The sequence below is a fragment of the Alosa alosa genome, chromosome 9, assembly GCF_017589495.1.
Source record: "Alosa alosa isolate M-15738 ecotype Scorff River chromosome 9, AALO_Geno_1.1, whole genome shotgun sequence".
Lineage (NCBI taxonomy): Eukaryota > Metazoa > Chordata > Actinopteri > Clupeiformes > Clupeidae > Alosa > Alosa alosa.
This window is the reverse complement of record NC_063197.1, coordinates 2,244,999-2,271,368: the sequence shown is the minus strand read 5'-3', so window position 1 is coordinate 2,271,368 and position 26,370 is coordinate 2,244,999. Positions and strand designations below refer to the sequence as shown.

General features: G+C 39.8%; 1 protein-coding gene across 1 annotated transcript in view; it reads right to left on the bottom strand.

Annotated features, from left to right (window-relative positions):
• acbd6 (acyl-CoA binding domain containing 6) overlaps positions 1-26,370 on the bottom strand; it is a 105,998-nt gene that overhangs the window by 10,269 nt on the left and 69,359 nt on the right. Inside the window, exon 6 of the mRNA XM_048253029.1 lies at positions 25,291-25,380. Coding sequence (XP_048108986.1) covers positions 25,291-25,380 — 90 coding nt within the window. The remainder of the gene's footprint in view (positions 1-25,290; positions 25,381-26,370) is intronic.

Below are 26,370 nucleotides of genomic sequence, written 5' to 3'. Positions count from 1 at the left end.
GTAGGAATAGGCTACGTTCATATTACAAGTGATAGAATGAATGTGTGACTTATGTTTAGTTGATGTTATGACATGTAAAGTTAAGCTTGCTGAACTTAATTATAGTCAGCCACGGGCAGTTTGACTGTGCCTATCGATACATTCGTGTCCTGTTAGTAAACTGGAGAGAGCAAAACATAGGAACATGGTCACATTAATCCCATAAACACACAGACAACTCTTACACCAACCTTATTTTGTGCCTTTTATTCATGTTTGTTTCAAGATTTAGTAAGTTTACCATACTGTAAGTACGTTTCGCTCTCCACTTTGATGCAGCATAGATTTCCATTATATCAGTCATCTTCCCCCTAAAAGGGGGCGTATATTACATTACTTGAATGTTATGTTTGTCTGTGGACTTAAAATTGGTAAAATATGTCTTGTCTTCACCGTGGGATAGTGAGAAACGTAATTTCGATCTCTTTGTATGTCTGGAACATGTGAAGAAATTGACAATAAAGCTGACTTTGACTTTGGTATATGCAGCACATACAATGTTCCATTCCATTCGTCAGTGCGTATTGTTTAGTTTCCGGTCTGGCTAGATCGGCGTGGTGTTGTAGTTGTTCTAACGTTACTAGTTGTTGCAACAGCATGTGAAAAAACTACAAAGTTTGTTACACCAAAATGAACGTTAATCTCGCGATAAAAAAATTGACGCCGTTAAAATAGGTTTCTGTTAACGCCGTTAATAACGCGTTTAACTGACAGCACTACTAATTTTTAGTAGCCTAATGGTAAAATGATTTGTTAGTAGCCTAATGGTAAATGCTGCAGGTGTAGAAATCTACAGCCATTACAGCATGAAACTTGTGTATTAATAAATTAAATTGCTTTCCCTCTTCTTCTCCCTCTCAGCACTTCACAACATAGTACAGCTTTGTTCGCCTAGCTCAGTCATGCACAAGAGGCTGCAATTTTAGAGCATTTTGAACATTATTTAATTGTTGGCACTGGCACTTATAAACACTAAATGGGTAAATTGCAATAAATGGACTTAGTTTTGGAGCCAAATGTTGGGAGTTAGAATAAATACCTCTGTGCCAATTGCTTGATCATTTTACAGCCACATCATTTTCGTTATTATCGTGCATTATTTGTTTCGGTTGTTTAAAAATGCAATTTTTTTTATCCGATTAATCGACAAATAAAGTGCTAGATTAATCGATTTCAAAAAGAATTGATAGCTGCAGCCCTAGTGTGAGTGTTGGGGTGGTGGGTGTTTGGATTGTGGGGGCAATACTGACAGAAAACTATTAACTTGTGCCAAATAGATATTTTAGTAACAATTTACAAATATTAACAAAGGGTTAGGTAATGACTAGTTTGCTATTTATTATGGCACCTTATTATAAAGTGTAACCGGTAGTTTTGATAGTCAGTGCAATATAAAATATTGCCAACTAAAAAATATTGTTTTAGTCCACAATGCACATTGTTGATACAGTTAATCTGTCATGTCATGTAAGTTCACCGAGTTCTGAGTCAAACTAAAGTTTCTCCATTGCTACTCACTCAAAAAATGATTATTATGGTAAAGGACAGGTGTCAGGATGCCTTTTACGGAGGCTTACTGGTCATCTACAGTTCGCATTCATCAATGAGGTGTAGTAACAGAAGATGTAGAGGTCATCTTAGAGAACCGTTCTGGGACATGGTTAGCAATCACACTAGATGTGTATCATTCCCAATTCCAACTAAACTGTGCCAAATACCAACCTCTGCAAGTGGGCCTGGCCGTGGTTCAGGAAACCATGCACAGGAACCGGTACAGAGTGATCATCACATTACATTTATTCATTTGGCAGACACTGTTGTCCAAATTGACTTTCATATGTCAACTATATTACAAGGGATTACATTGTCCCGGAGCAATTTGGGGTTAAAGGGGAACTTGGCAACTAAAAAAACCCGTTTAGAAATTATTTGGATGGTTAAATGACCTGTTCCGGTTAAATGGTGACTTTCCCCGCTCCCCCTAGCGTCCCCAGGCGCAAACCCAACCTTGCAACTTTGGGACTACCGTCCTGGTTAGAGAAGTGAGAAACAAGAAACTCATTTTAAATTGTGTTTCTTACCTTGTAACATCCACATTGTTCTGCCGAACATATGCTAGCAGTTTCGCTAGCTTGTAAACAAATCCATGTGCTCTATTGTTACCTTTTTCCACAGTCTGAAATAGCATAATGCACAACTTCTCCATCAGAGAGGGAAATATAGCTACTCCTGCCAAGTTTCCCTTTAAGTGCCTTGCTCAAGGGCACAACAATGAAAGCCGGGAATTGAACCCACAACTTTCAGGCTACTGCATGCTAGCCTAGCTCCTTAATCACTACACTACCACAGCCCCACCATCAGTGATCACACTAATCAAACAACCTGGCCATTAGGAATCGAATGTACTCTGGCACATTATGTATTGCCTAATGTGAGTACATCCTAAGAGATGGTGTCAAGTACTCATCCAGTATCTTTTCCTTGTGTGCACCTATCAACGTTTTCCTTTGGACATTTTTTGTCCTTCCTTTCATTGATTTTTCTTTGAAACTCTGCCAAGAAGGCCAGAATTCCAGAGACACTTCACTACTAATAATGAGACAGAGGTTACAGCTTTTTAGTGGCATCCACAGTTTCAAATATACACTGGAGAGATGTTAAATTCCTCGTGCTATAGGTAGGGGTTTTCACACAGCGGCCAATATACAATTAAGCCTATTTACCGCCAAAACCAAAATCACTAACAAATCACAAACATCACCAATAGAACAGCCATCAAAAGCATTTTACTGGGGTTATCAAGCAGGCACCTTCCTTCATAGGCATTTCATTGAATTAGGCACACAGCACCTCCAGAAGGCTCAGTGGTGTCTGGTGTCCCAGACTCACACCCCTCCACACTCATAAACACCAAAGATGTCTCTATAGCTAGAGATTCTGTAGTGTTTATCCACCTGCATACTTGTGCACTGAACCCTGTTTTCTTAACATCTTGGTTAGAGTTGGTGTACACTGCTCTTTGAATGACATCTTCAGTTTATTGACAATTTCTCCTTTCCAATTTCTCTTGCCAGTCATAGAAGAGCTACATTCTATGAACAATAATAGACCGATCTGTTTCTGAAGCAACCCTTTTCAAACCTTTTTAAGACCACAATCAAATCGAGATGATATGTAAGCAGCCCTTAACAACCAGTCCCAAACAACTTCTCTGCAGTATAAATATACTTTGGATTCTTATTCAGTCATTCGATGATTATTGGGGTAAGTGTATGTTTTCGATTGTAACCCCTTGTCCGTCAATAGTGACAGTAAATAACTGTGTATAACTTTGTTATTGACTATGAGACCATAGTGAAGTTAGTTTCACTTTGCCTATGAGTTCAAATACGGCGAGTGCAGATGCATGTAGGCTATACTCTGCTATTCACAAACAGGCTTTAGTAAAGCAAGGTTTATTGGAATCCCTGCATTCCATACACAGTTCTCGCGTGCACGCAGATTCCTTCAAATGCGCTGACTGTCAAAATACCGATGCGCTGTTTGAAGTTGCGCTGCTTGCTGAATGACAGATGTCACTCTGATTAGTTTAAAGGATGTTACGCCCAAAACACACCCGTGATTGTTCAAAAGGGTAGTTCTTCTGTTTCTTAATCAATGCGCCCGCAGTGTCTGATCACAAAATGCCCTTAAACAATAGAGATGCACCAATTCCAATTTCCGATTTTTTCGAGTTTGAGCTGATTCCGATTTCTTTTTTTCTAACCACTTTACAGCACACACAAAATTATTTTCTATCTTTTATTCAATAGATCATTTTAACATAGACATTTGATCACCTTTTCAATGGAATATGGACAGATTCTTCTACAAGTCTAACTTCAGCTGCAGTATCAAACTATAATGCTTCCCAGTGTCAGACATTCACACACTACTAAATGCACTGTGTTATGGAACAACCATTTTTTTCTTCAACATCCAATATCCAACTAAAAATACAAAGACAATTTTCATGATACATTTAAACATGCTTCCATTTTAATATGCATTGATGCATATGCATTTATGGGAGGGCAAGGGAACAGTATAAATATCACAGGAGAACACAGGAGAGGAGAAGTGCTAATAGAGATTGGTTAGGTAGGCTTTCCGCCATATGTATGAAAACAGCACGTGTCTTTTTTGCAGTAAAAAACTTCCGCCTGTTAACAGCAGGTGTAATCCAAATTCCGGTTAAAAATGTCAATTATAGAAACTTTCAGAGACAGCTGAATCAGTATTCAGGGTATCAATTTTCTTCATTACTACTTTAACTTTTGCTTGCCTTTCTTTCGTATGTTCACTTCCACAAAATCCAATTCCTAATCTGCTACACAAGTCATAGCCTTAGTCGTCGTGCAGTAAATAGTAGATAATTGTATTTAAGTGTCAAACATTTTTTTTGTTTTTCAGTTAAACTCATGGATGGAATTGTGTCTCAGGGCTCTTTGGATTATTGAAATCAATCTCAGACACCTGTGATAATTAGTTTGCCAGGTGAGCCCAATCAAAGGAAAACTACTTAAAAAGGATGTTCCACATTATTAAGCATGCCACAGGTTTCAAGCAATATGGGAAGGAAAAAGGATCTCTCTGCTGCTGAAAAGCGTCAAATTGTGCACTACCTTGGACAAGGTATATTTCCCGAAAACGTATGCGTGATCATCGTACTGTGAAGAAATTTGTCGCTGATTCAGCGCACAGGCGGGTTCGTGCAGACGAAGGCATAATAAGGAAGGTTTCTGCCAGACAAATTCATAGGATTAAGAGAGCAGCTGCTAAAATGCCATTGCAAAGCAGCAAACAGGTATTTGAAGCTGCTGGTGCATCTGGAGTCACATAAACCTCAAGGTGTAGGATCCTCAAGAAGTTTGCAAGTGTGCATAAACCTACTATTCGGCCACCCCTAAACAATACTCACAAGCAGAAATGGTTGCAGTGGGCTCAGGAATACATGAAGACTAATTAAACAGTTTTGTTTACGGATGAGTGCCGTGCAACCCTAGATGGACCAGATGGATGGTGTAATGGATGGTTGGTGAATGGCCACCATGTCCCAACAAGGCTGAGATGTCAGCAAGGCTGGAATCATAAGGGAGAGAGCTGGGGCTTTTCTCAATACAAAGTACGCTAAAGAACGGTCTCCCGTTCTTGAAAGTACGAACTTGAAAAGTTAAGATTGTGAGTCCAGACTCTGGAGAACGCGAGGACACAGGACGCTCAATTTGGAGTTTGAGACAGCAGCGTTCTTGCCAACGGCAGCTTCTCTCGGAACAGCTCGGGAGTCTAGTCATTTACCTATTGCTCTATTGGTCTACCCAGTATTTCTGACATTTACAATAAAATATATAATTCACCAGCTTGTTTAAGTTAGTTTCTCATTGATTTTTTTTTTATTAAATATTAATAACAATATATTCACTTGCCGATGGCGGGAACAACGTTTGAAGTTCGCAGTTTAAGTGACAGTTATGATTAACGTTAGTTGTGAAGCCTGTAGCCTACCGTTTATAGCCTAAACATGGATCGGATTGTAGCAGCAATTATGATAGGTAGGCCTATTATGTATCAATACTGCCATTTCTCTTATGTGAGTGTCACGGCTGAGCTGACGTAATGCATTGTGGAATCTTCAAGCCACCAAGTCACCACCCGATGCATCCTTGATAAAACCAACGATTCGAGAACACTTCCGGGAATGTTATGCGTTTTTGAATAAATGCGAACTTGTGAATTGGAACAGTACTTCGGCGGTGATTGATGACGTTTCAGAACGATTTTCAAGTTCATGAGAACACAAGTATAGAAAAGAACGCATATTGAGAAAAGCCCCTGGTAGGCCCCTTTAGGGTCCCTGACGGTGTGAAAATGACCTCGGCAAAGTATGTAGAGTTTCTGACTGACCATTTTCTTCTGTGGTGCAAAAAGAAGAACAATGCCTTCCATAGCAAAATCATCTTTATGCATGGCAATGCACCATCTCATGCTGTAAAGAATACCTCTGGGTCATTGGCTGCTATGGGCATAAAAGGAGAGAAACTCATGGTGTGGCCCCCATCTTCCCCTGACCTGAACCTTATTGAGAACCTTTGGAGCATCATCAAGCAAAAGATCTATGAGAGTGGGAGGCAGTTCACATCCAAGCAGCAGCTCTGGGAGGCTATTCTGACATTCTGGTAGCTCTGGGAGGCAGTTCTGCAATTACATTAAAGCAGAAACTCTCCAAGAACTCACAAGTTCAATGGATGCAAGAATTGTGAAGGTGATATCAATGAAGGGGTCCAATGTTAACATCACTGCATGAAAAGTGGGATTTTCGTCAGTAAACGGCACTGTAAATTGTCATGAAACTTCAGGTTTACGATTGTGCATGGCAATTTGCAGGAAACATGGAAAACTGCCATGAATCGTTGGAAATTAACGTGGGCCTTGCTCGGCAGTCATCTCCCCATGGCCCCTAATTCTAGGGGAGGCTTTAACATGTAAATGAAAATGTTGTGAGCTATACAAATGCAAATCAGGGTAGCAGGGGGAGACAATTTTCTAGCTATTAACTTTATTTTAAGAAAAGCTCTGGTATAAATAGATCAGGCTCAGTATAGGCTAATTATGGACTCGAAATTTTAGCTTGAATTGATTTATTTAATTAAAGTATGCTAGATTAATTACTTAGTATGATTGTCTTTATGCAGGCCTATTAGTATGTCTTTAGCAATGGCAAATTCACTTTACTTGGATGTAAGAATGTGGTTCATAAGCAACGCATCCGCGATTGTCAGCGTTCGGTCATTCCTTCTAGAAGAAGGGACCTTCAAACGAGCACTTCCCTTTGCTTGGAGGAATGGTGAGCGTTGGATCATCTAGTGCCAAGCCAATTCTCCGGGCCAGGAGAAGGGACATCAGCTGTCAGGAAATCAGCGTTGCGGTAGCCAACCAGCCGTAGCCCTACAAGGGTTCACTCGGAGTTAGAGACAAATTGTAGGTGCTACGAACCGGCACAAGGGTAAGATTTAAAAAATGCTTTCATTCTGCTGTAGGCTATAAGGAAATAGATATGTTAATAGATAGGCCTACCTATTAAGCCTAGATAGTAGGCTACGCAGGAGCTTCAGGTAAGCTACAAACAAGACCTTGCATCTCAGGTGGAAGCTGTGAATCAGCTCGGAGTCGATCGAGAAGAAAGAGGGTAAGATCAGTTTTTGGTGACTATTTTTCAGGTGCATTATATGTGTTGTGTCCATACGCAGTGCATCACGCAGTCCTGATTGTCTTTATTGATTATTTTTAGGCTACAGCTGCTGGAAGAGAGACAGAGTGTGCTAGCTGAGGAAGCGGTGGACCTTTGGAAGTGTGCCACCATAGACCTGACATCTGATGAGAAAAACTGCATCGTTGGAGGGGTGTCTGGATAGATTGTGCGACCTCCGTCCTTTCGCAGCCAGGAGCTCACCGAGCTCTGCAACACGCTGCAGTCGAGATTAGAGGTGACTCCGAAGTAGCCTACAGGGCAACGCACCACAGACGTCTGCAAAACTGACCAAATTCAGATAGAATGTCGCCAGCTAGTCAGTAGGCCACGGCTGCCCGTAAAAAAAAATAATAAAAAAAAATAAAAAAATAAAAAAATAAAAAATCAGGGTGCGAACGCAGTCCCCCACTACCACAAATTATGCAGTCGAGATTCCCACATTATTGATGGTAATAATAGTGTAGTAGCCTACATAGGCTATATGCCATATTCATGACATGAATATACAGCATATCAATAATGTCATTGGTTTGTTCAATAAAATTCTAATTATACTCTTAACAGTCATTTGCATCAACTATTTAGGAAAATCTGAGAAAAATGTAATTTGCATAATAATTTGGAACACAGTGTAGTAAAGACTATTACTCCCCCATAAATGCACAAATAGGCTGACACCAGACATAATTTAACTGCATTTCTTACTTCCAGTAACTATATGCATGTGACAATAAACTTTCTTGTATCCTTGTATTATTATCATGTATGATCGCTAAACTTTGATTCTTTTTAATGTCACAATCGGCTAACTCCATTCAAGTGTGCTTGTAGTACATCTGTGAGCACGCAATTTGCTTACGTAATGAAGTGACATCTTAGCAAATTTCATGCAATATGGCAAAGCACAGCGTTCACTTTCTGCACATAGAAAAACTCGATATTAGCACTTTCTTTGTACATCCAGCCCTGAGAGTTGGGCTTTGCTAGCTTCCTAAAACTTTGCAAACTCAGCTGGCTGATGCTGTTTCAGATTCAGACAGACTGGCTGGTCGCCAGTCATGGCCAATCACGTGAAAATCGGCCAATTTTGATCACCAGCCGATCAATCGGTGCATCTCTATTAAACACCCTTAAACTCTGATCATGCGTTTCCGATCACTATAATAGAGCCCTCTATGTCTATTGGCGGTCTTGGGGCCTTGACAAGAATGCTTCTTTACTCAATGAATGACATCATTGGTCAGATTGGTCCTTTTGAGTCAACAAACCTTTCTTGAAGAACTAGATGTACCGCATAGCGGTACAAAATATGACCGCCGCTCAGTCCTTTACATCCGTTCCGCGAAAATAAATCACACTTCAATTTGTCTCCATATTTTACTCCATCCCCCACTCTTGAAACTTTTGTGTATGCTTGTTTGGCATGCCTGAGTGTGTGTGTGCAGCTGCACAGAAAGTACCCTACTGGTGCTGAAAAGGTGAATAGATTGTAGAATAGCCAAAGAAGATGTAGAATTGTTATAAAACCTTTAAAATCTCTAAACAATCACAAGTAGGGCAGTTCATTACAGTTCATCCATTGCAACTGGATTGATGAAAGGTCACTTACACCTGTAGGCTACATTGTATTTGGGAAAAGCAAAAGGTATCAGCATAATGTTATTTATTTATTTTATTTTTTTTAATGTATTTTTAAACAAAAACATCTCTGTCAGTTCCATGCCGTTTTCAACAGCTATCAAAAACAAAGGTCATTTTTGGATGGATGGATTTTTTGTGAATGTTTCTTCTTCTACATAAGATTTTAGTCATCTTTAGTTCATGTAATACTTTATTGTCAATGCACAAATTAAGTAACAGTAGTCTGAAACGTTATTGTTAATGCACAAATTAAGTAACAGTAGCCTAGTCTGAAACAAAATGCTGTTTTACATCTAACCAGTGGTGCAAATAACTGGCATGTCCAAATGGGCCTTGATGAAATGCGTTAAGCTAGACTGTTCATACACATTTTAGCGGGCCAAAGTTGAAAGAGCTTTTGTCCGTTATTGTTAGTGCAAATATAGGCTGATTCATGTTCCCTTGCATTGTTTAACTGAGGTCCATGGCTAGTCTGGCTTTCATCAGACCAAGCTCAATCTTTTAAGAAATCAAAAAAATAAATAAATAGCGGGCAGATCAGGCTGGGTTCACCCAGCCTAGTCCATAGGCACCCGATATTGTTTAATTTTCGATTGAGATATACACGCTCTGGCTATTCTAAATGCAAAATGCATCAGGGAGTTATGACAAAACGGTAACTAACAAACTAGATCCTAATAGAAAGCTGTTAGCTTCCCTAAGCTACAGGTAGGATTATAAGGTAGGCCTATTTACAACATAAATTGTCAATAGGCTATGCTGGCTTTAACAAATAAAATCTCCTTTGGAAACCAATGGCTTACGCCTTACAGTATCAAGCGGACTTAAACTGTCATATCGTGGCGAAAAGTTGTAATAACATTCACGCAGCTCCATGAGTCAATGAAAGCGCGAATGAAGTAGCCACTTCTAAATGGGACCCACTACACAGTAGCTTAAGGTGTTTTGCTAAAGCAGCCATAATGAAATGAAGGTGTCATTGTTTGGATACTTCACACACACATGCTTTTTAATTTCACAGACTACAACTACCAAGCTGTAATCAAAGCACATCGATTCCCTCTCACACCCTGCACGCACTTAAAACAAAATAAACAGGCGTCTCAGTCTCACGCATGTATAGGCAAAACTGTATCAGACCGGGTGTAACGTTGGTAAATCTTCCATTGCACAGAATGATTTTTGTAGCACGTTGCAATAAATAACAGTCGAAGATACAAACAGTGCTGCTATACATTTGCTTGGTATAACCGCATTTATAGTTTTCTACAAATGCAATAAATCAAATGCCTCCATCACTCAACCAACGCTTAACGGTAACATTACCTAGGTCCTTATTGATATTACAAGATTAACGTTACCTGCAGTAAAACCAAGCATGTCCGATAAACATCCTCAGATTTATTTAGGCTTCAAGAAGAAATGGGAATTACACTTCATGTGAACATCGTCCTATCCTTATTAGATGTTAAGCTTTGTAAATTACAGTCCTTGTATGAAGCGTCCATTGTTTTTTTCAACCCACTTTTTTAACTTCCAACAAAATTACGTCTCACTGCAACGATCATGCATCTAGTGGACAAACGACTACTTCTCGCCAATACTGAAAATGCAGCCATGATGATGATGATGAATATTTATTTTGGCTTTCTTTTAATCCTACTGATTTTCATTTTTTACCGGGGCAAATCACAAATGAGTGATTATGAGCCAGGTTGATGTGGGCCCTTGAGACCAACATACCATAAAAGATTCACAGAGAACTGTGTCTGCCCTACCCTCCTTTCGGGGTCCAGTCCAGCGGGGGCTGCAGATGAAAATGAAAAATGACGGTTCCATGCTATCCATGTGGGGGTACATGCCCACCAAGTTTTGTGTACCCGGTCTTTCAGTGTCCGGGAATCCTTGTTGGTGTATCACGTCACTAAATGTACACATAAATTATTTTATTGTAAGGCCCCCCATGAGCGAAAGTACACAAAACTTGGCAAGCATTCAGAGGGTGTCATAATGATCCTACATTTTTTAATTTAGAGTGCAGTTTTACCTTGTCAGCCAGAGATATTGAGATGAAAACACCTAATTTTTTGCTTTTTAATTTTTTTTAACTAGGTGGCTATACATGAAATAAGTGGTAATGGGATGGGTTGACATGCCCCCTTAAGACCAACATACAAAAAAAAAAGATTGGACCTCCTAGGCCCTACAGTTCTCGAGATATTCATAGAAAACTGTCTCCGGCCACCTACAGGCCAGTTGGTGTATAGTAACATAAATTAATTTATTGTGTGGCCCCCATGAACGGAATTCCACAAAACTTGGCGTGCATACAGAGGGTGTCATAATGATCCTACACTTCCAATTTAGTGCAGTTTTGACTATGTTAGGTCACAGATACCTTCAATTACACCACCTCATTTTTACTTTTTTGTGTTTAACTAGGTGGCACTATACATGAAATGAGTGGTTATGGAATGGGTTGACATGGCCCCTTGAGATCAACATACAAAAAAAAATGGTCCTCCTAAACCCTACGGTTTTCGAGATATTCACAGAAAACTGTGTCTGCCCTACCCTCCTTTAGGGGTCCAATTCAGCGGGGGCTACAGATCAAAAGCAAAGCGATGGTTCCATGCTATCCATGTGGGTTACATGTCCACCAAGTTTAGGTGTACCCGGTCTTTCAGTGTCCCGGGAATCATTGACGGAAATTTGGGCATCGCGAAAAAAAAAAAAAAAAAAAAAAAAAAAAAAATCTGACTAAACCTATATGACCCGTCGCAAGCTCTTGTGGCGGTCATAATAACCTAACAAAGGTTGGTGGGACTAAAATGATGGGTTTATATTAAATTTAACATTGCAAGTGCAGAAAGTTGCTCATGTTTGTCAACCTTTGATCTTCTCTAATGCCTGTCGACCTAACAGGTGTGCAAAGGTTTTGACTTAGGTTATTAGAATTGAAATGAAATGCAATTTCAATTAGACAAGCGCAATTCTTAGGGATCAAACTTTTGTAGTGTACACATTTATGACTAGGTAGATCAAAAGTCAATAAGACTGATTAAATCGCTTCGCTTCACTTAACTTAAGGGAAGAGGAGAGATAGACTTCTCTGCATAGTCTGTCTGCCTCTCCACCCTTTTCATGTTTGGGTACTGTCTGTCCACTAGCCACTTTTTATCACGGTATTACTGCCTCATTGTTTGCGTGCTATATTAGCACATATGCATAACCCCTCCCTCCATCCCACAGCCGGATTGTGACCACACTTACAGTATACCTTTTCTATAGTTCTATATATATATAGATAGATAGATAGATAGATAGATAGATAGATAGAGATATAGTTTTTCTATAGTTGTTTTTTATATTACCTTGCCTACTCTCTTATATGTCCATATTTATTTTATGCTGGTCTCTAGACTTTATTTTCGCACTGTTGCACTTACTCATTTGCACCATCACCATGACACTCACTCACACAGAGCACCTTACCTTACTATGCACAGAGAATCACAGGCTCAGTCCCTGCCTCAGTCATTGCAAGCGCCTCATGATTAATCACCCACTATGTGGATACTGTTTTTAGACTTGATTTAGATTTTGTGTTATTTAGTATAATTTGTATTTTTTGTATAGTTTGTGGTCTTCCTTTGATTGTTGCACATAAACACGTTTACAACAAAGTCTGTAAACCAGTGCATTGCATGAATTTCTGCAATCATACTGTAGCTGTTGATGTTCAAAATAAGATTAAGATAATTTGAATGTGAATTAATCCATGACTAAGTGCCATTTTTGTATATCAACTGCATATATGGTACAGTCAAAAGCTTAGAATGCTGTAAAGTGAAAGACTAAATTAGCTTTTCTCAGGTCGTACACATCACCAAGTTACTGTACCATTGTTATGTCTCCATCAATGAGTTAGCTATTCATGTAAAACAAGTCAGCAGTTGACCTCTTAAGGATTAAGGAACCTAATTGTATTATTTCATTGAAATAGACACAGTTCAATGTATCAGTGAGCATAAGCAACAGATGGTCAGTCCCACAAACATGTGTTGTAATTCCTCTGCAATGGCCTAAATATTTAGTAGGAAATCTGTATGAAGAGAGATGGGACATTTGAATAGTGCAGATGCCACTCATTAGGATTAGATGTGGACAAAGTGCATTGGCATCTACAATTGCAGAAACTGCACTCTGCACAGGTGGGAAAGAAACAGACATAACTGACTAACAGTTTGCTACAATTTCTCAAAGTCTTTGCGTGGAGAACCACAGACATTGCTGTCTGTATTCTTTTCTTCTTTAATATAAAAAATGGGAACATTGCTAGCCTGCACAAAAACTGGACCTTTTGATCAACAAATACACTTTTGTAAATGTCTCCCAATTGTTTGTTATATTGTTAAAGGGAAACAAAAGTAATTATACACCAAAGCATATATACATTTGTGTGGTGGCATAAGCATGCTATTACAGCAGAAAAGCTACAGAAAATGTTGTGTAATTGAGGTTACCGGTAACTAGTTTCACTTTAAGGGTAGCCTTCACTCCCAAAGGACATTTGTCTGGCACATCCTGGTTTTTAAGAAATCATGCATACTGGATTGATTCCTTTACCCATCAGTTGATGGATGGATGGATGGATGAATAAATGAACAATGAAAACCATGTGAAAGATTTACAATCAACGCTTGTTTTTCCAATCAATTTACATCCAACTCTTATGAACTGGCTGAAGTATAGTAATTGCTTAAGGGAGAGGATTCTTAATTGTATTTTTCACAATCATATAGAATGTATTGTGAGCTTTGAAACCTTGGAGATGTTGTATCTGTGAATAGAATAGTCATGTGTAGTATGGGCAGGTGGTCTCACAGCTGATCTGTGTGCTCATGCAGAGCAATACCTATTGAAGCAACCCTTGATCCTGGATTAAGCCCGGAATATAGTGCAATTTGTGCGTCTGGACACTCAATGAAACAATCAGTTGATTAATTCAAAGCTTTTCGGTTGAAGGTATTATATTTCGACCCCCTCTCATTTGCTATGTCTTGATCAATCAACAAATTGAAAAAAAAAATCACTTTCATTTTAATTAAACAACATTAGTCCAGGGTCACATAAAACAGGGAACAAGATCAAATGGGACAGGCCCCTTGTTGGTACACACACCAAGGTGGCTTGTTCAAATTCAGTCCATTCTTAGTAATCCATATTGATACATACAGCATACTGTAATACTATAAAACCGAAAAGACATTAAGGAGAAATTTGGTATACAGGATCAGAACAGGTCAAATCTGGGGTATTATTAATAGCCTACCAGACCAAGCTAAAATTATTATTATTATTATTTATCTATACTGTCTATGATACCCTGTTCTATAACTTATAGTGGAGCACCACATAGCTCACAAAACTTTAAAATACTTATGACAATCCTTCAAACCAGAACACGTGTTGTTAACTCATCTGAGAGCTACAAAGGTATCTTAGCATTTACATCATGTAATCCAATATCAAACCCCCAACCAAAGCACTGATACATGCTGCAGAGAAAGTAGTCCCACACTCTTTTCTTTTCTTCCTCTATTCACAACCAATGTTTCAGCAACAGCCTTAGTCCTGAAACGGTTGTGAATAAATAGTAAGAAAAACAAAGGAGTGTGTGGCAACTGTCTCTTTATTTATATCATCCCGGCCAGCACCTCAATTTGGGAGTGTGCTCGTTCACTAAGTTTCTACCCCATTTTTCATAACTGCAGACATTATGATCTGATCATTTTATGTTAAGTGGGCTATGTGACATAAAACTGCATATATCTGCGTGCAATAGTTTTGCCGCATGTATTCAGTTTCATTTTTTATTCAAACATAGAAAAAAAATCAGAAAAGTCATTAGCACATCTCCTGATTAAATGGATTGAATAATGGAAACAATTTCCTTGATTGCATCCAATTGATTTTTCATCCTCTAGATCTGTAAAGCTCCAGATCAAACAACAGCATATCACTTTATTAATATCCCAATGGACAATTCAGACAGCTTAGATACAAAGCCAAATCTGTCCTTAGACCTGTATCTTTTTTTAATTCACTCCACTGCATATACTGTACACTGGCATTAGTGATGTGTGCTTACCATTCTGGTGACATTACTTTGCATAATGTGATAGAACTGCATGAAAAGCCTATAGGTTTTCATTTCACATTGTTGTTGTTTTTTTTTCAAAATTATGGAACACTAGTACAGTTCCCATTCAAACATGCCATTCCTGCAGAAAACCACTAGCCCAATTACATGCCTGCAGGTAGGCCTGCTTTAAAAATAGGATGATATGTATGATAGAAAAATTATTCCTGCTAAGCATTCAATAATGAATACTGAATATATATCACATGTGAGCAGGGTTAGGAACGTCGGCTTTGCTACAGTATAGACCATATGGAGCGTGCCACGACGAAATGAGTCTTGTGTCGCGGAAATCCATTTCGTGATATAGCGATTTGAATGCAGCGAGGGTCGAAAATGACAAAATTATGCATTTTCTAATTTCACCACTAACACATTCCTTTACTTCTTATCTATCACTCGTAGACGTATCTTACTGTAAAACGACCTAGAAATATGATTTTGAAGGTCAAATGTGTAGGCTGGCTGAGATGGGGATAGCCTTCACATTTTGGCCAATATCTCTGGGTTGGCTAAACGGAATTGAACAAATGACCTTGTTTTCAACCCTAAGGTCTGTGGATTATGAATATCTAATAAACCCATTTTTTATTGTGTCAAACTAGACTGATTTCGTTGTGGCATGCCCCATATATTTACCCAACGTTTTTCAGTTGGGTAAACATATAAACAGCAAGAACAGAATAGGTTGATCCATTTCACTTAAGCCGCTGTCCAAACCCCCTGTGCGCGGATACCTAACATTTAATTCGTTGCCTACATCTTTTTGTCTTATTCTTTTGTCAATTCTTGTAGGTATCCATTACTCTGCTACGACCAGAAATGATCACCACTTATACACGCACTCTCTATCTCCCTCTCTCCTAGCAAAGGCACGCACAATTTTGTCGGAAGATCCTGCTTGAGTTCGAGTTGGGGGGGGGGGGGGTCTAATGGCCCACAAGCTGATCTGATGTGTGAAGCTGCTCTTGGCCTGTCTCTGCTGGCTACTGTCATGGAAATAAGCTATCATTGATTTGCTAGTGCAGAAGTCAGCCTCATATAAGGGGGGATGGTAGGCTCCAGCACTGGGGTTGGTAGTTCCCATCTGAAACAGTTTTTAATTTGGGTATAACAGCACATTATTTGAGTGCACCCACATTTTTTGAGATGTTTACCTTAGGTACTTCTTGCTTGAAACTAGGCTATACGCATCCAAAATGACTGCTGTTCGGATGCGTGTCTGCAATATATTAGGTAGCCTACTCTGTTCACTGAATGCTTAGACAGTGCTGTGCAAAGAATTACACAACTAGGCCTACATAAATTAGCTTTATTACTGCTTCTACACGCACAAAGCACGAAGCAAAGGCGAGAGATAGAAGGTAAGAAAAAGAGAGTTTGAAGAAGGCATCATGCTCATTAGGCTGTGTTATTTTGTGCGCAACTGATGCTATAGCTAATGCATGGGCATAATGTTGTTCAATCAGACAATATTTCAGGTGGCCTAGCGATTTCTGGTTTTAATTAGAACGCTTGCTGATCACCACAGCTTGCATCTAAATCTGTAGGCATTTTGGTAGGCCTACTGAGTCGGGCAAATTATGCGCTCAATCTCCCCAAAATAAACACAGGCAGGAGGACATGAACGGACCGAGATCCGGGAGCGAGAGAAACAGATGTGCACATGATCTAGAAAAACTTATTCATGCATTCATCTCCAATAGGGTTGACTACTGCAATGGGCTTTTCACAGGCCTTCCTAAAAAGACTGTCAAACAGCTTCAGATGATACAAAATGCAGCGGCTAGGGTTCTCACAAAAACTAAAAGAATTGACCACATTACTCCAATACTTAAAGGGCAACTTGGCAACTATTTCAACGTAATAAACCCGTTTAGAAATCATTTGGATGGTTAAATGACCTGTTCCGGTAAAAATGGAACAGGTTCCCCGCTGCACTTAGCGTCCCCAGGCGGAAAACCAACCTTGCAACATTGAGACTTAACGTCCCGGAAAGAGAAGTGAGAAACAAGAAACTCGTTTTAAATCGTGTTTCTTACCTTGTAACATCGTAACCAAACTTATGCTAACCGTTCGCTAGCTTGTAAACAAATCCATGTGCTCTATCGTTACCTTTTTCCACAGTTTGAAATAGCATAATGCACAATTTCTCCAGCAGAGGGGGAAATCCTGCCAAGTTTCCCTTTAAGCCCCTGCACTGGCTTCCAGTAAGTCATTGGTGCTTCTGCTTGTTTATAAATCAGTAAATGGAATGGGACCAAATTACCTAGCAGACATGTTTCAGCAGTACACACCATCCAGACCTCTCAGGTCTCAGGAGAAATAATAATGAAACCTACTGTTAGAACTAAACATGGTGAAGCAGCGTTTAATTGCTATGCAGTTCAGCTCTGGAACCAACTTTCAGATGAGATCTGTAGCCAGTTTGAAATCTAGACTTTCAGCTAAAATGTTAATAGTTTTTTTTTTTTTTTTTTTTTTTTTTTTAAATATTACTTTATAAACACTTTTAAATTATTGCCCTTTTATGCTTTTCTGTAGTGATGGGGACGAGACCGCCTATGCCGAGTCCTAGACAAGACCGAGTCTTTGAAGGGTCGAGACCGAGTCCGTTGGTTTTCAAATACAGTCGAGTCCGAGTCAAGACCGAGTCTTTGAGGAAGCAAGTCCGAGTCGAGACCAAGTCCTTTAGGAGTCGAGACCGAGTCAAGACCAAGACCATAAAAACATGTCAGTTTTCATATTCATGATTTAATATCACCCCAATTAATAATCAACAGTTAGGCCCAGGCTTGGAATTTCACCATTTTAGGGGCAAGGCCACTTGGCCTTCAGTTGGGCATATTTGGTGGGGGGCACAAAGGCCACATGTCAGGGCACCAAGGCCAAAGTTAACTATACAGTAGTAGGCTATAAAAATAATCAAAGTTGTATTTAGCCTATTCACAGCAGTAGACCTGAATCACTGTAGGCTTAGCGATTGAGTATTTCAACTGAGAAGAATGGGTGAATTTGGACGCACTTTCTGTCTTGCCATGCGCTGTCATTTTCTCCACTGTGTAAGACTGAATTAGTTTGCGCTGTGATGCTAAGATCATTTTGACAGGCTATAGGCTAAATAAAAATCGCTATTAAACGGACGCAAAGCAGAATATTGAAAGAAGGGGGCACCAAGACCAACAAGGGGCAAAGACGCGGGTCAGCCGCCCCATGAAATTTCATTTTGATTTTTTTTAACATAAAAAAATGCGTTGGTCTCGAGGACTCGGTCTGAAATTACGAGTCCTTCTCCTCCCACTGTGGTCCGAGACCGAGTCAAGACCGAGTCTTTGAAGGAACAAGTCCGAGTCGAGTCCGAGAAAGCGGATTCGAGTACTACATCACTGCTTTTCTGTACTATCACCTTGTGTGTTTTACGTTTTCTTATTATTATTTTATTATTATTCTTTACTTTTTAAACTATTCTTTGACTATTGACCTTCTATGCATTCCTGTTTGCTTTTGTTTATGTAAAGCACATTGAATGACCTCTGTGTATGAAATGCGCTATATAAATAAAGATGACTTGACTTGACTGCACCTGCGGGTCATTCTCATAGCAGAACCGTAGCCTTGAATGGAAAAGACTGAATCTATTTTCAGCCTGTTAATCGTTTGTTTTTTTTTGTGATTTTCTGACCAAACGCACCCTGCTTGCACTTGGATAAAGGAGGTGAATGATTAATGACGTTTTTAAATCCTACCGTATTAGAGGTGATTTAACTGTGCTCATATGTTTAGCCTGCGCTTCAGCCCTGCACTTTGTTCACGTGAGTAGTCAGAGACGGTAAGATTGCTGCTCTTTCCTTCTCACGATTGCATATTCAACAGCTAATTTATTTAGATATCCCGGGGGAGAAACCCTCGATTAAATAGACCTATGACCTGACACTTCTGGCCTAAAAAAATGTGCCACAAGGTGTGGCGTGTGAGCATGTGAACGGATTGAAATGCGGATTGAAATGTGTCACACTCATTGGGCGCCCTGTTTATGCCTATCGATATCTTCATATAGCCAATCTATACAAAATATCATAACATGGTTTTGCATTAGGCTTATGGCTTAGCAGATAATAAGAGTACCAAATTAATTAAACAAGAAAACTGCATGCATCTTTCTTTCCTCTGATTGGAATTAAAGGGACACCAGGCAACGTTTTCGTGTTAATTAATCATCTTCGTAAGTCGGTATATGGTTAAATGACTCATTACGGGGGCCAATGAAGGCTCTCTCGCCCGCCCCTACTGCCTGTAGAAAGAATATCCCACTTGCAAGTTCGGTGTATCCTACCCGCCGACCGAAGCAGGATCAGTTTACAGCACAGAGGCAGGCTAACAAAACGCTAGAGATTGTTGCAAACGTGTGTATAATGGCAGAGCCGGCGAAGAAGCAGCGAAAACCCTTGACGGAAGACGCAAAGAAAAGGAAAAGAGCTTCAGACCGAGCGAGGGGGAGTTTGGTAGAGAAAAAGCATCAGGCTTGCCTGGTGTCCCTTTAATGAATTTACTGCGTAAATTACAATATAAGCTACTGTTAAAATGTACATAACAAGAATGTAATTATTAATCCACCACCTCACTAATAAACATGCAAACACACACACTGGTGGACAGTAACTAAGTACCTGGTATGGGTATCTAATTCAATTACTTAATTCTTTGGAAGGTTTTTACTTCAACCCCCACTACAATTAAAGGTCAAATATCTTTAGCAGGGATTAGAAACGGTTCAAAGAATGAAAATGAAAACCGGAAACAAACACAGTTTTTGGAAGGACGGAACTGAAAACGGGAGCAAAACCAATTTCTCTTGTTCCGGAGTGAAAACGCCATTTTCAAATTTAAATAACCGGTTAATAACGGTATTTATCATTCCGATTAACCTTTGTTTGAATATTATTCAAAACTCCATAGGTTTGGAAAGTCACCTGCCCACACAGTGTTTCCCAGACCCCTTATAAGATGAATTTAGTCAGATGTTATGATCGGTATCTCCCCTGCATAATTGGCTAAAACTACTAGTTGATACAAATTATTAAAAAAGATATTAATATCCAACACTATCTAACTGCCTTTTCCAAGTATGTAGTCTAAATTACTTTTTGTGAAATAAGATACCAGAGACACTAGGCAAATATTTATAAGCCTGTCATGCGTTGGTAGCACCATACATAGGTTAGGCTATTGCAAGGCTTAAAGCAAAGACATTTTCTGTGACTGAAGTTAAGCTATGAAGCATTTTTAAGACCTAATATTATATAGGTATTATAATATTATGATATCAAATAATGTTTTTGCTCAGAACAAACCTAAATGAAAATCATTCTGTTTTCAGTCCCTGATCTTTAGCGCCAAATTATGTTTTGCCATTCACAATCTAGGCTACTCACTCACTCACTCACAAAGTGATGAATAATGAAGTACATGTATAGTTACTGTATTAAAGTACCTTTATAAATCTCCTATTAAGAAACAACCTCAAACACGAGTGAACAATCAACATGTTAATTTCTTGAGGACACAAACTCCTGTGCTGGCCTCAGCTTTGTTGGTTCATCCAGCAAATGATTTAAATCTACCACCCAATGAAACTGGAAGATTTAACTGGAATCTAAGCAATTCGATCTCATGCACTAAGCTTCATATGATGTGCTTTGACATCATCAAACGTCTAGTCTAGTAGCCTACTCTGAGTAGGGTTTGTTTGAAAATAGTACTTTTACTTATTGTGATTGAGTAGAATTGCAGCCATGTAACTGTACTTTTACTTGTGTAGATTGATTTACACCATATATGAAAAGAAAGGAAAAAGAAAAACGCAACCCCCACCAGCTTGACGCCGATTAGATATCCTAGTTTGATTTGACATGTCGACCAAAATTGGATAGTCATAGATACTGGGAAAGTGGATGCATGACAATTTTTAGAAACCCATGTTGAATTATCACGTGTATTAATGGGTTGACATCAACAACAGTATTTACAATCAAAGGTTATAAACTAGCGACACACACAACAATAAATATACTTAAAAAAATACATTATCTGATTTATAAATGGGGTAGCAACAGGGGTGGCAAGACTGTGTCCCAGGTGGGAGCTGCCACCCTTTGCCACCCCGTAGATCCGCGCATGGCTACAGCAGACTTAAGCTGCCACCTCGTGGAGAAAAGTTGTAATACATTTCACGTAGCTGCGTGAATCACGGGAAACGCGAATTAACTTCTAAATGGGACCCACTGTATGTTTAGCCTATTGAATATGATAGAGAAGACAAACCATTTTGTGCAATGATGCATCATGATATGAAATTTGCTATGATGTGACTCAAAAGTAACCTCTGGTAGCCTATAAGTGACACCACGCTCTGTCTGCCACTCTATAGCTGGATAGCTGTTGTCTATAGCTGATCATGCTTTGCATGTGTGGCATTCTGAAACGTCCTTAAATTCAGGCCCATTAGCCTATCTGGAACTTGCAGTCGGAATTATTGTGTGTTTAAAGTCTAAAGACAGTCCAAAGTAGCCTGGGCTATTGAAAGTGTCAGTATTGCACATCAATTTAACATTATAAATAGCCACTGCCTGCGTTTGTTGGCGTGTTGTTGCAAAATCTGCAGAATCATTTTATGTAAGCAAACCGCATACAGAGGCATTCTTTATTGTTGAGGTCAGACATGATAATCATCCAAACATCTTGCATCTTGACTTTCTACCCGTGCTGGGCACTGATTCAGTGCTGCCAAAGCTCCACTTCTACCCTGTCTCTGGTCCTGGGAGGAGTGGCCAGCAGCTAGAGGGGCAAAAGCCAACTTGTCTTTTACCTTATACCAGGGTGTTTGGTATTCAAATTTGCTAACAGGTTCGCCTGGGTTCACCCAGGCTAAGCTGGTAGTGGGTTTCACCTAGGATAAAGCTAATCTGACTGTTGCTTCCATCAGTGGAGTAGAGTGGGAGGTAGTACACACTTACAAATACCTTGGAGTGCATTTAGATGACAGACTGTAGTGGTCTAAGAACACTGAGGCCCTTTACAATAACGCACAGAAAAGTCCTTTAAAATCTGCAACAGTTTTTTGCAGATCTTCCATCATGTCATATCTAGTGCCATTTTTTATGTGGTGGTGTGCTCGGGGGGTGGTGTAAGAATGAAGGATGTTAACAGACTGAATAAGCTTGTTAGGAAAGCCAACCATATCATAGGAGGTGGAATTCAGCTGGACTTTGGGGATAATGGGGATAATGGGGATATGTGGAGGTTTGATAAGCAGATAAACATTCTAAGAAATATCTCTCATCCCCTGAATGGCTTGATGAATCCTACATAATTCTACACACATCCTTTAAAATGAAAAAGTATCCTATAAAATCATACTATGCCTGTAGAACAGAGGTTCTCAACCTTTTTGGGGTTAAGAAACACCAAAAGTCAAACAGAAATGCCAAGACAGACTGACTGGCGACCATCTTGGTAATGCACTTTGGGCAGTTACCAGGCAGCTATTTTCCTATTCAAATGAATGGGGAGGCATTAGGTTTGCCACATTTGATTTGTGAAAATCCCAGACATTGCACTGGGGTCATTACTGTGGTTGTGCGGCAGTTGCTAGGTAATAAGGTAAACCATATTTCTGCTGCCAAATCAACAAAAAGCATGCCTTTTATGTCTGTGTACGTAGGCTACACAGGCCTTGATGTCCGATAAACACAACCACATAGAAAATCGAATAACCATTTAATTTGAAACTAGCAGAAATTATAATCCGAAGATCATCATCACCAAAAACGGGGACAATTTGTGTCCTGGAAAAGATTATTAATTATCAGGGACAGTCACTCAAAAAAGAGATCAATCCCAGAAAATCCAGTACGTGTGGCAACCCTAGGAGGCTTACAGTACGTAAGGGAGGTCATATTACCATAAAAAGTATATCAGGTGAATCTGTTAAAATCTCAATAAAGGCACAGCAACAAGAAATGTAACGATTTATTTATAGACAATCATGCTTATGGCAAAAAATATTTTCTTCTATCAGAATGGTTGCCAAGCAATGTTGAGATGCAGCAACATGTATAAATTTGTGGTGGTGCAGTAATATAGAATGAAATGCGGTCAACTTGGAGGGTTCCATTTCAGGATGAGGTATTATTCATAAGCCTGTATAAAATGCATTGAATTCCTCAAAATTTCACAGGACACCTCACTTTGCCTCACGGCACACTGGTTGAGAGACAGCTGTAGAAAGCAGTCTGTGTGTTGACAGAACAGTATGCAACTAGATGTACCGCAGAGCGGTACAAAATATGACCGCCGCCCAGTCCAGCACATTTTTTCCACAAAAATAAATCACGCTGAAAGGCCTATATGATTATAACTGTCTCACTAAATTGCAATATCCACACTCAATTCTCACTGGTATCTGCTAGACCAAGCAAGTACCAAAACATGATTAGTTCATAGATTTCACATGTAAAATTCATTTTATACAACCCCACCCCCATCTTGCCTGTTCATAATTCTGAGAAATTCTTGAATTGTGTGCATGTGTGCGTGTACACGTTTATGTTTATGTGTGTGGGTGTGTGTGTGTGTGTGTGTGTGTGTGTGCTTGTGTGTTTGCCTGCGTATGTGTGTTTGTGCATGTGCATGCATGCGTACATATGTCTACTGTGTGAGTATGTGTCATACGTATGATTACTGTGAATGTATGTGTGTGCGTGTATATCTGTTTATGCACATGTGTGCACATGGAATGGGTTAACATGACCCCTGGAGGCAAACATACGGAAAAAATTGGTCATCCTAGGCCCTACGGTTCTCAAGATATTCACAGAAAACTGTGTCTGCCCTACCCTCCTTTCGGGGGGTCCAGTACAGCGGGGGCTACAGATCAAAACGAAAAAACGATGGTTCCATGCTATCCTTGTGGGGTTACATGCCCACCAAGTTTAGCGGTACCCTGGTCTTTCAGTGTCCCGGGAATCCTTGTTGGTGTCATGGTCACTAAATGTACACATAAATTATTTTATTGTAAGGCCCCCCCATGAACGAAAAGTTCACAAAACTTGGCATGCATTCGAGGGTGTCATAATGATCCTACACTTTCAATTTCATGCAGTTTTGACCATGTCAGCCAGAGATATTGTGATGAAAACACATAATTTTTTTGCTTTTAATTTTAAACTAAGTGGCTTATACATGAAATAAGTGGTAATGGGATGGGTTGACATGCCCCTTAAGACCAACATACAAAAAAAAGGTGGACCTCCTAGGCCCCACGGTTCTCGAGATATTCACAGAAAACTGTCTCCGCCACCTACAGGCCAGTTGGTGTATAGTAACATAAATTAATTTATTGTGTGGCCCCCCATGAACGGAATTCCACGCAACTTGGCGTGCATTCAGAGGGTGTCATAATGATCCTACACTTCCAATTTCGTGCAGTTTTGACTATGTTAGGTCACAGATACCTGGGATTACAACACCTCATTTTTACTTTTTGTGTTTAACTAGGTGGCGCTATACATGAAATGAGTGGTTATGGAATGGGTTGACATGGCCCCTTGAGATCAACATACAAAAAAAAAAAAATGGTCCTCCTAAACCTTACGGTTCTCGAGATATTCACAGAAAACTGTGTCTGCCCTACCCTCCTTTCGGGGGGTGCAGTCCAGCGGGGGGGCTACAGATCAAAACAAAAAAAAGATGGTTCCATGCGATCCATATGGGGTTACATGCCCACCAAGTTTCGTCTACCCCGGTCTTTCAGTGTCCCGGGAATCCTTGACGGAAATTTGGACATGCGAAAAAAAAAAAAAAAAAAAAATCTGACTAAACCTTCGCTGCGCGGCGGTCATAATTACTGCTCTACTTAGTAGCTGCGATTCTCAGCCTGCACAAAGGTTACTGTAGTGGCACTCTCTCTCTCTCTCTCACACACTCACAGACCACTACATGCCTATAAATATGACAGTAAGTAAATAAGTCAGTCAGAAGTGTTTAGTAGTAAACAGAAGAGAGTAAGCCCTGAATCATATATGAAGAAAAGTTCTACCCCAAAGAGAAAGTGACTTACCTGGCTGTCTATATCAGCTTTGTTTAACAGAAGCACAGACACCATATCCTTATGTCCACGATCACAGGCCCAGTGCAGTAGCGCCCGACCCTGAATAAAACATCCGTAAACAAAAATCACATCAACAAGTAACTCAGTCAAGAATTATAACATTATACAGTGGGCAGTGCTTCGACTTGGCCAGCTTCACACGCGGTATCACGCGACTTTAATTTGTATTTTTCCAGTGACGCTGCAACGACGCTGCAACAACCCAAACAACCGGTAGATGTCTCAAGTGAGCAGGGTGTCTCGTAAAAAGAAATGGAGCCTGGAAAACCCTACACAGACTTCACTACAGACTTTAGCAGACTGGTTTAGAAATAATTTAATAGCCAGAAATATTTGGTTAACTGCGAGTGAATCCCGTTTGCAGCCGTAGAAGAAACGCAGGACAAATTAAACATTCTGGTTTTCTCCGAGTGCAACGATGATAGACAGACATCATTTGGACAAAATATAGAGCATATTAACCTCCGTTGCTCAGCCAAATGCCTTCCTGTTACGTCCTGTTATCACAGAGTTACAGGCGATAAACGATTTTTGATGGTCACAAGTTTACTTCATTAGCGGTTTATTTTTTTGATTATTAAAGAGTGTTTTTTATTTAAAGGTTTGACTTTGTTGCTTATTCAGTAGAGCATTTAGTGCTCTCCCCAATCCCAGACGTTTATATTGCATGTTTGTTTGTAATGGATGCAACCGCGAAATAGGCTACGCGTTTGACGGCAATGAGTTGTTAACAGACATGAACCAAGACATATAGCCCAGCAGCAATCTAAGGACTGTTCATTATTTATTTAAGGGGCCACCGGAAGAATTTTGAGTGCTTCAGTCAAAAGTTGCATGACCCTCCCTTGCCTGCTAGAAATTTTTCAATGACCATCCGACAGAATTGTTAAAAAAGACATGACCCTCCCCTGCCAATTTTCGCTGTCTTCCGCCCGCGCTGCTTTGCGCCACAGCCACACACTGTGATAACGTTCTTAAATCAATCTTTCCCGTGAGCTTGCATGCTACCAGTCCTTCCTTTTCAAATGT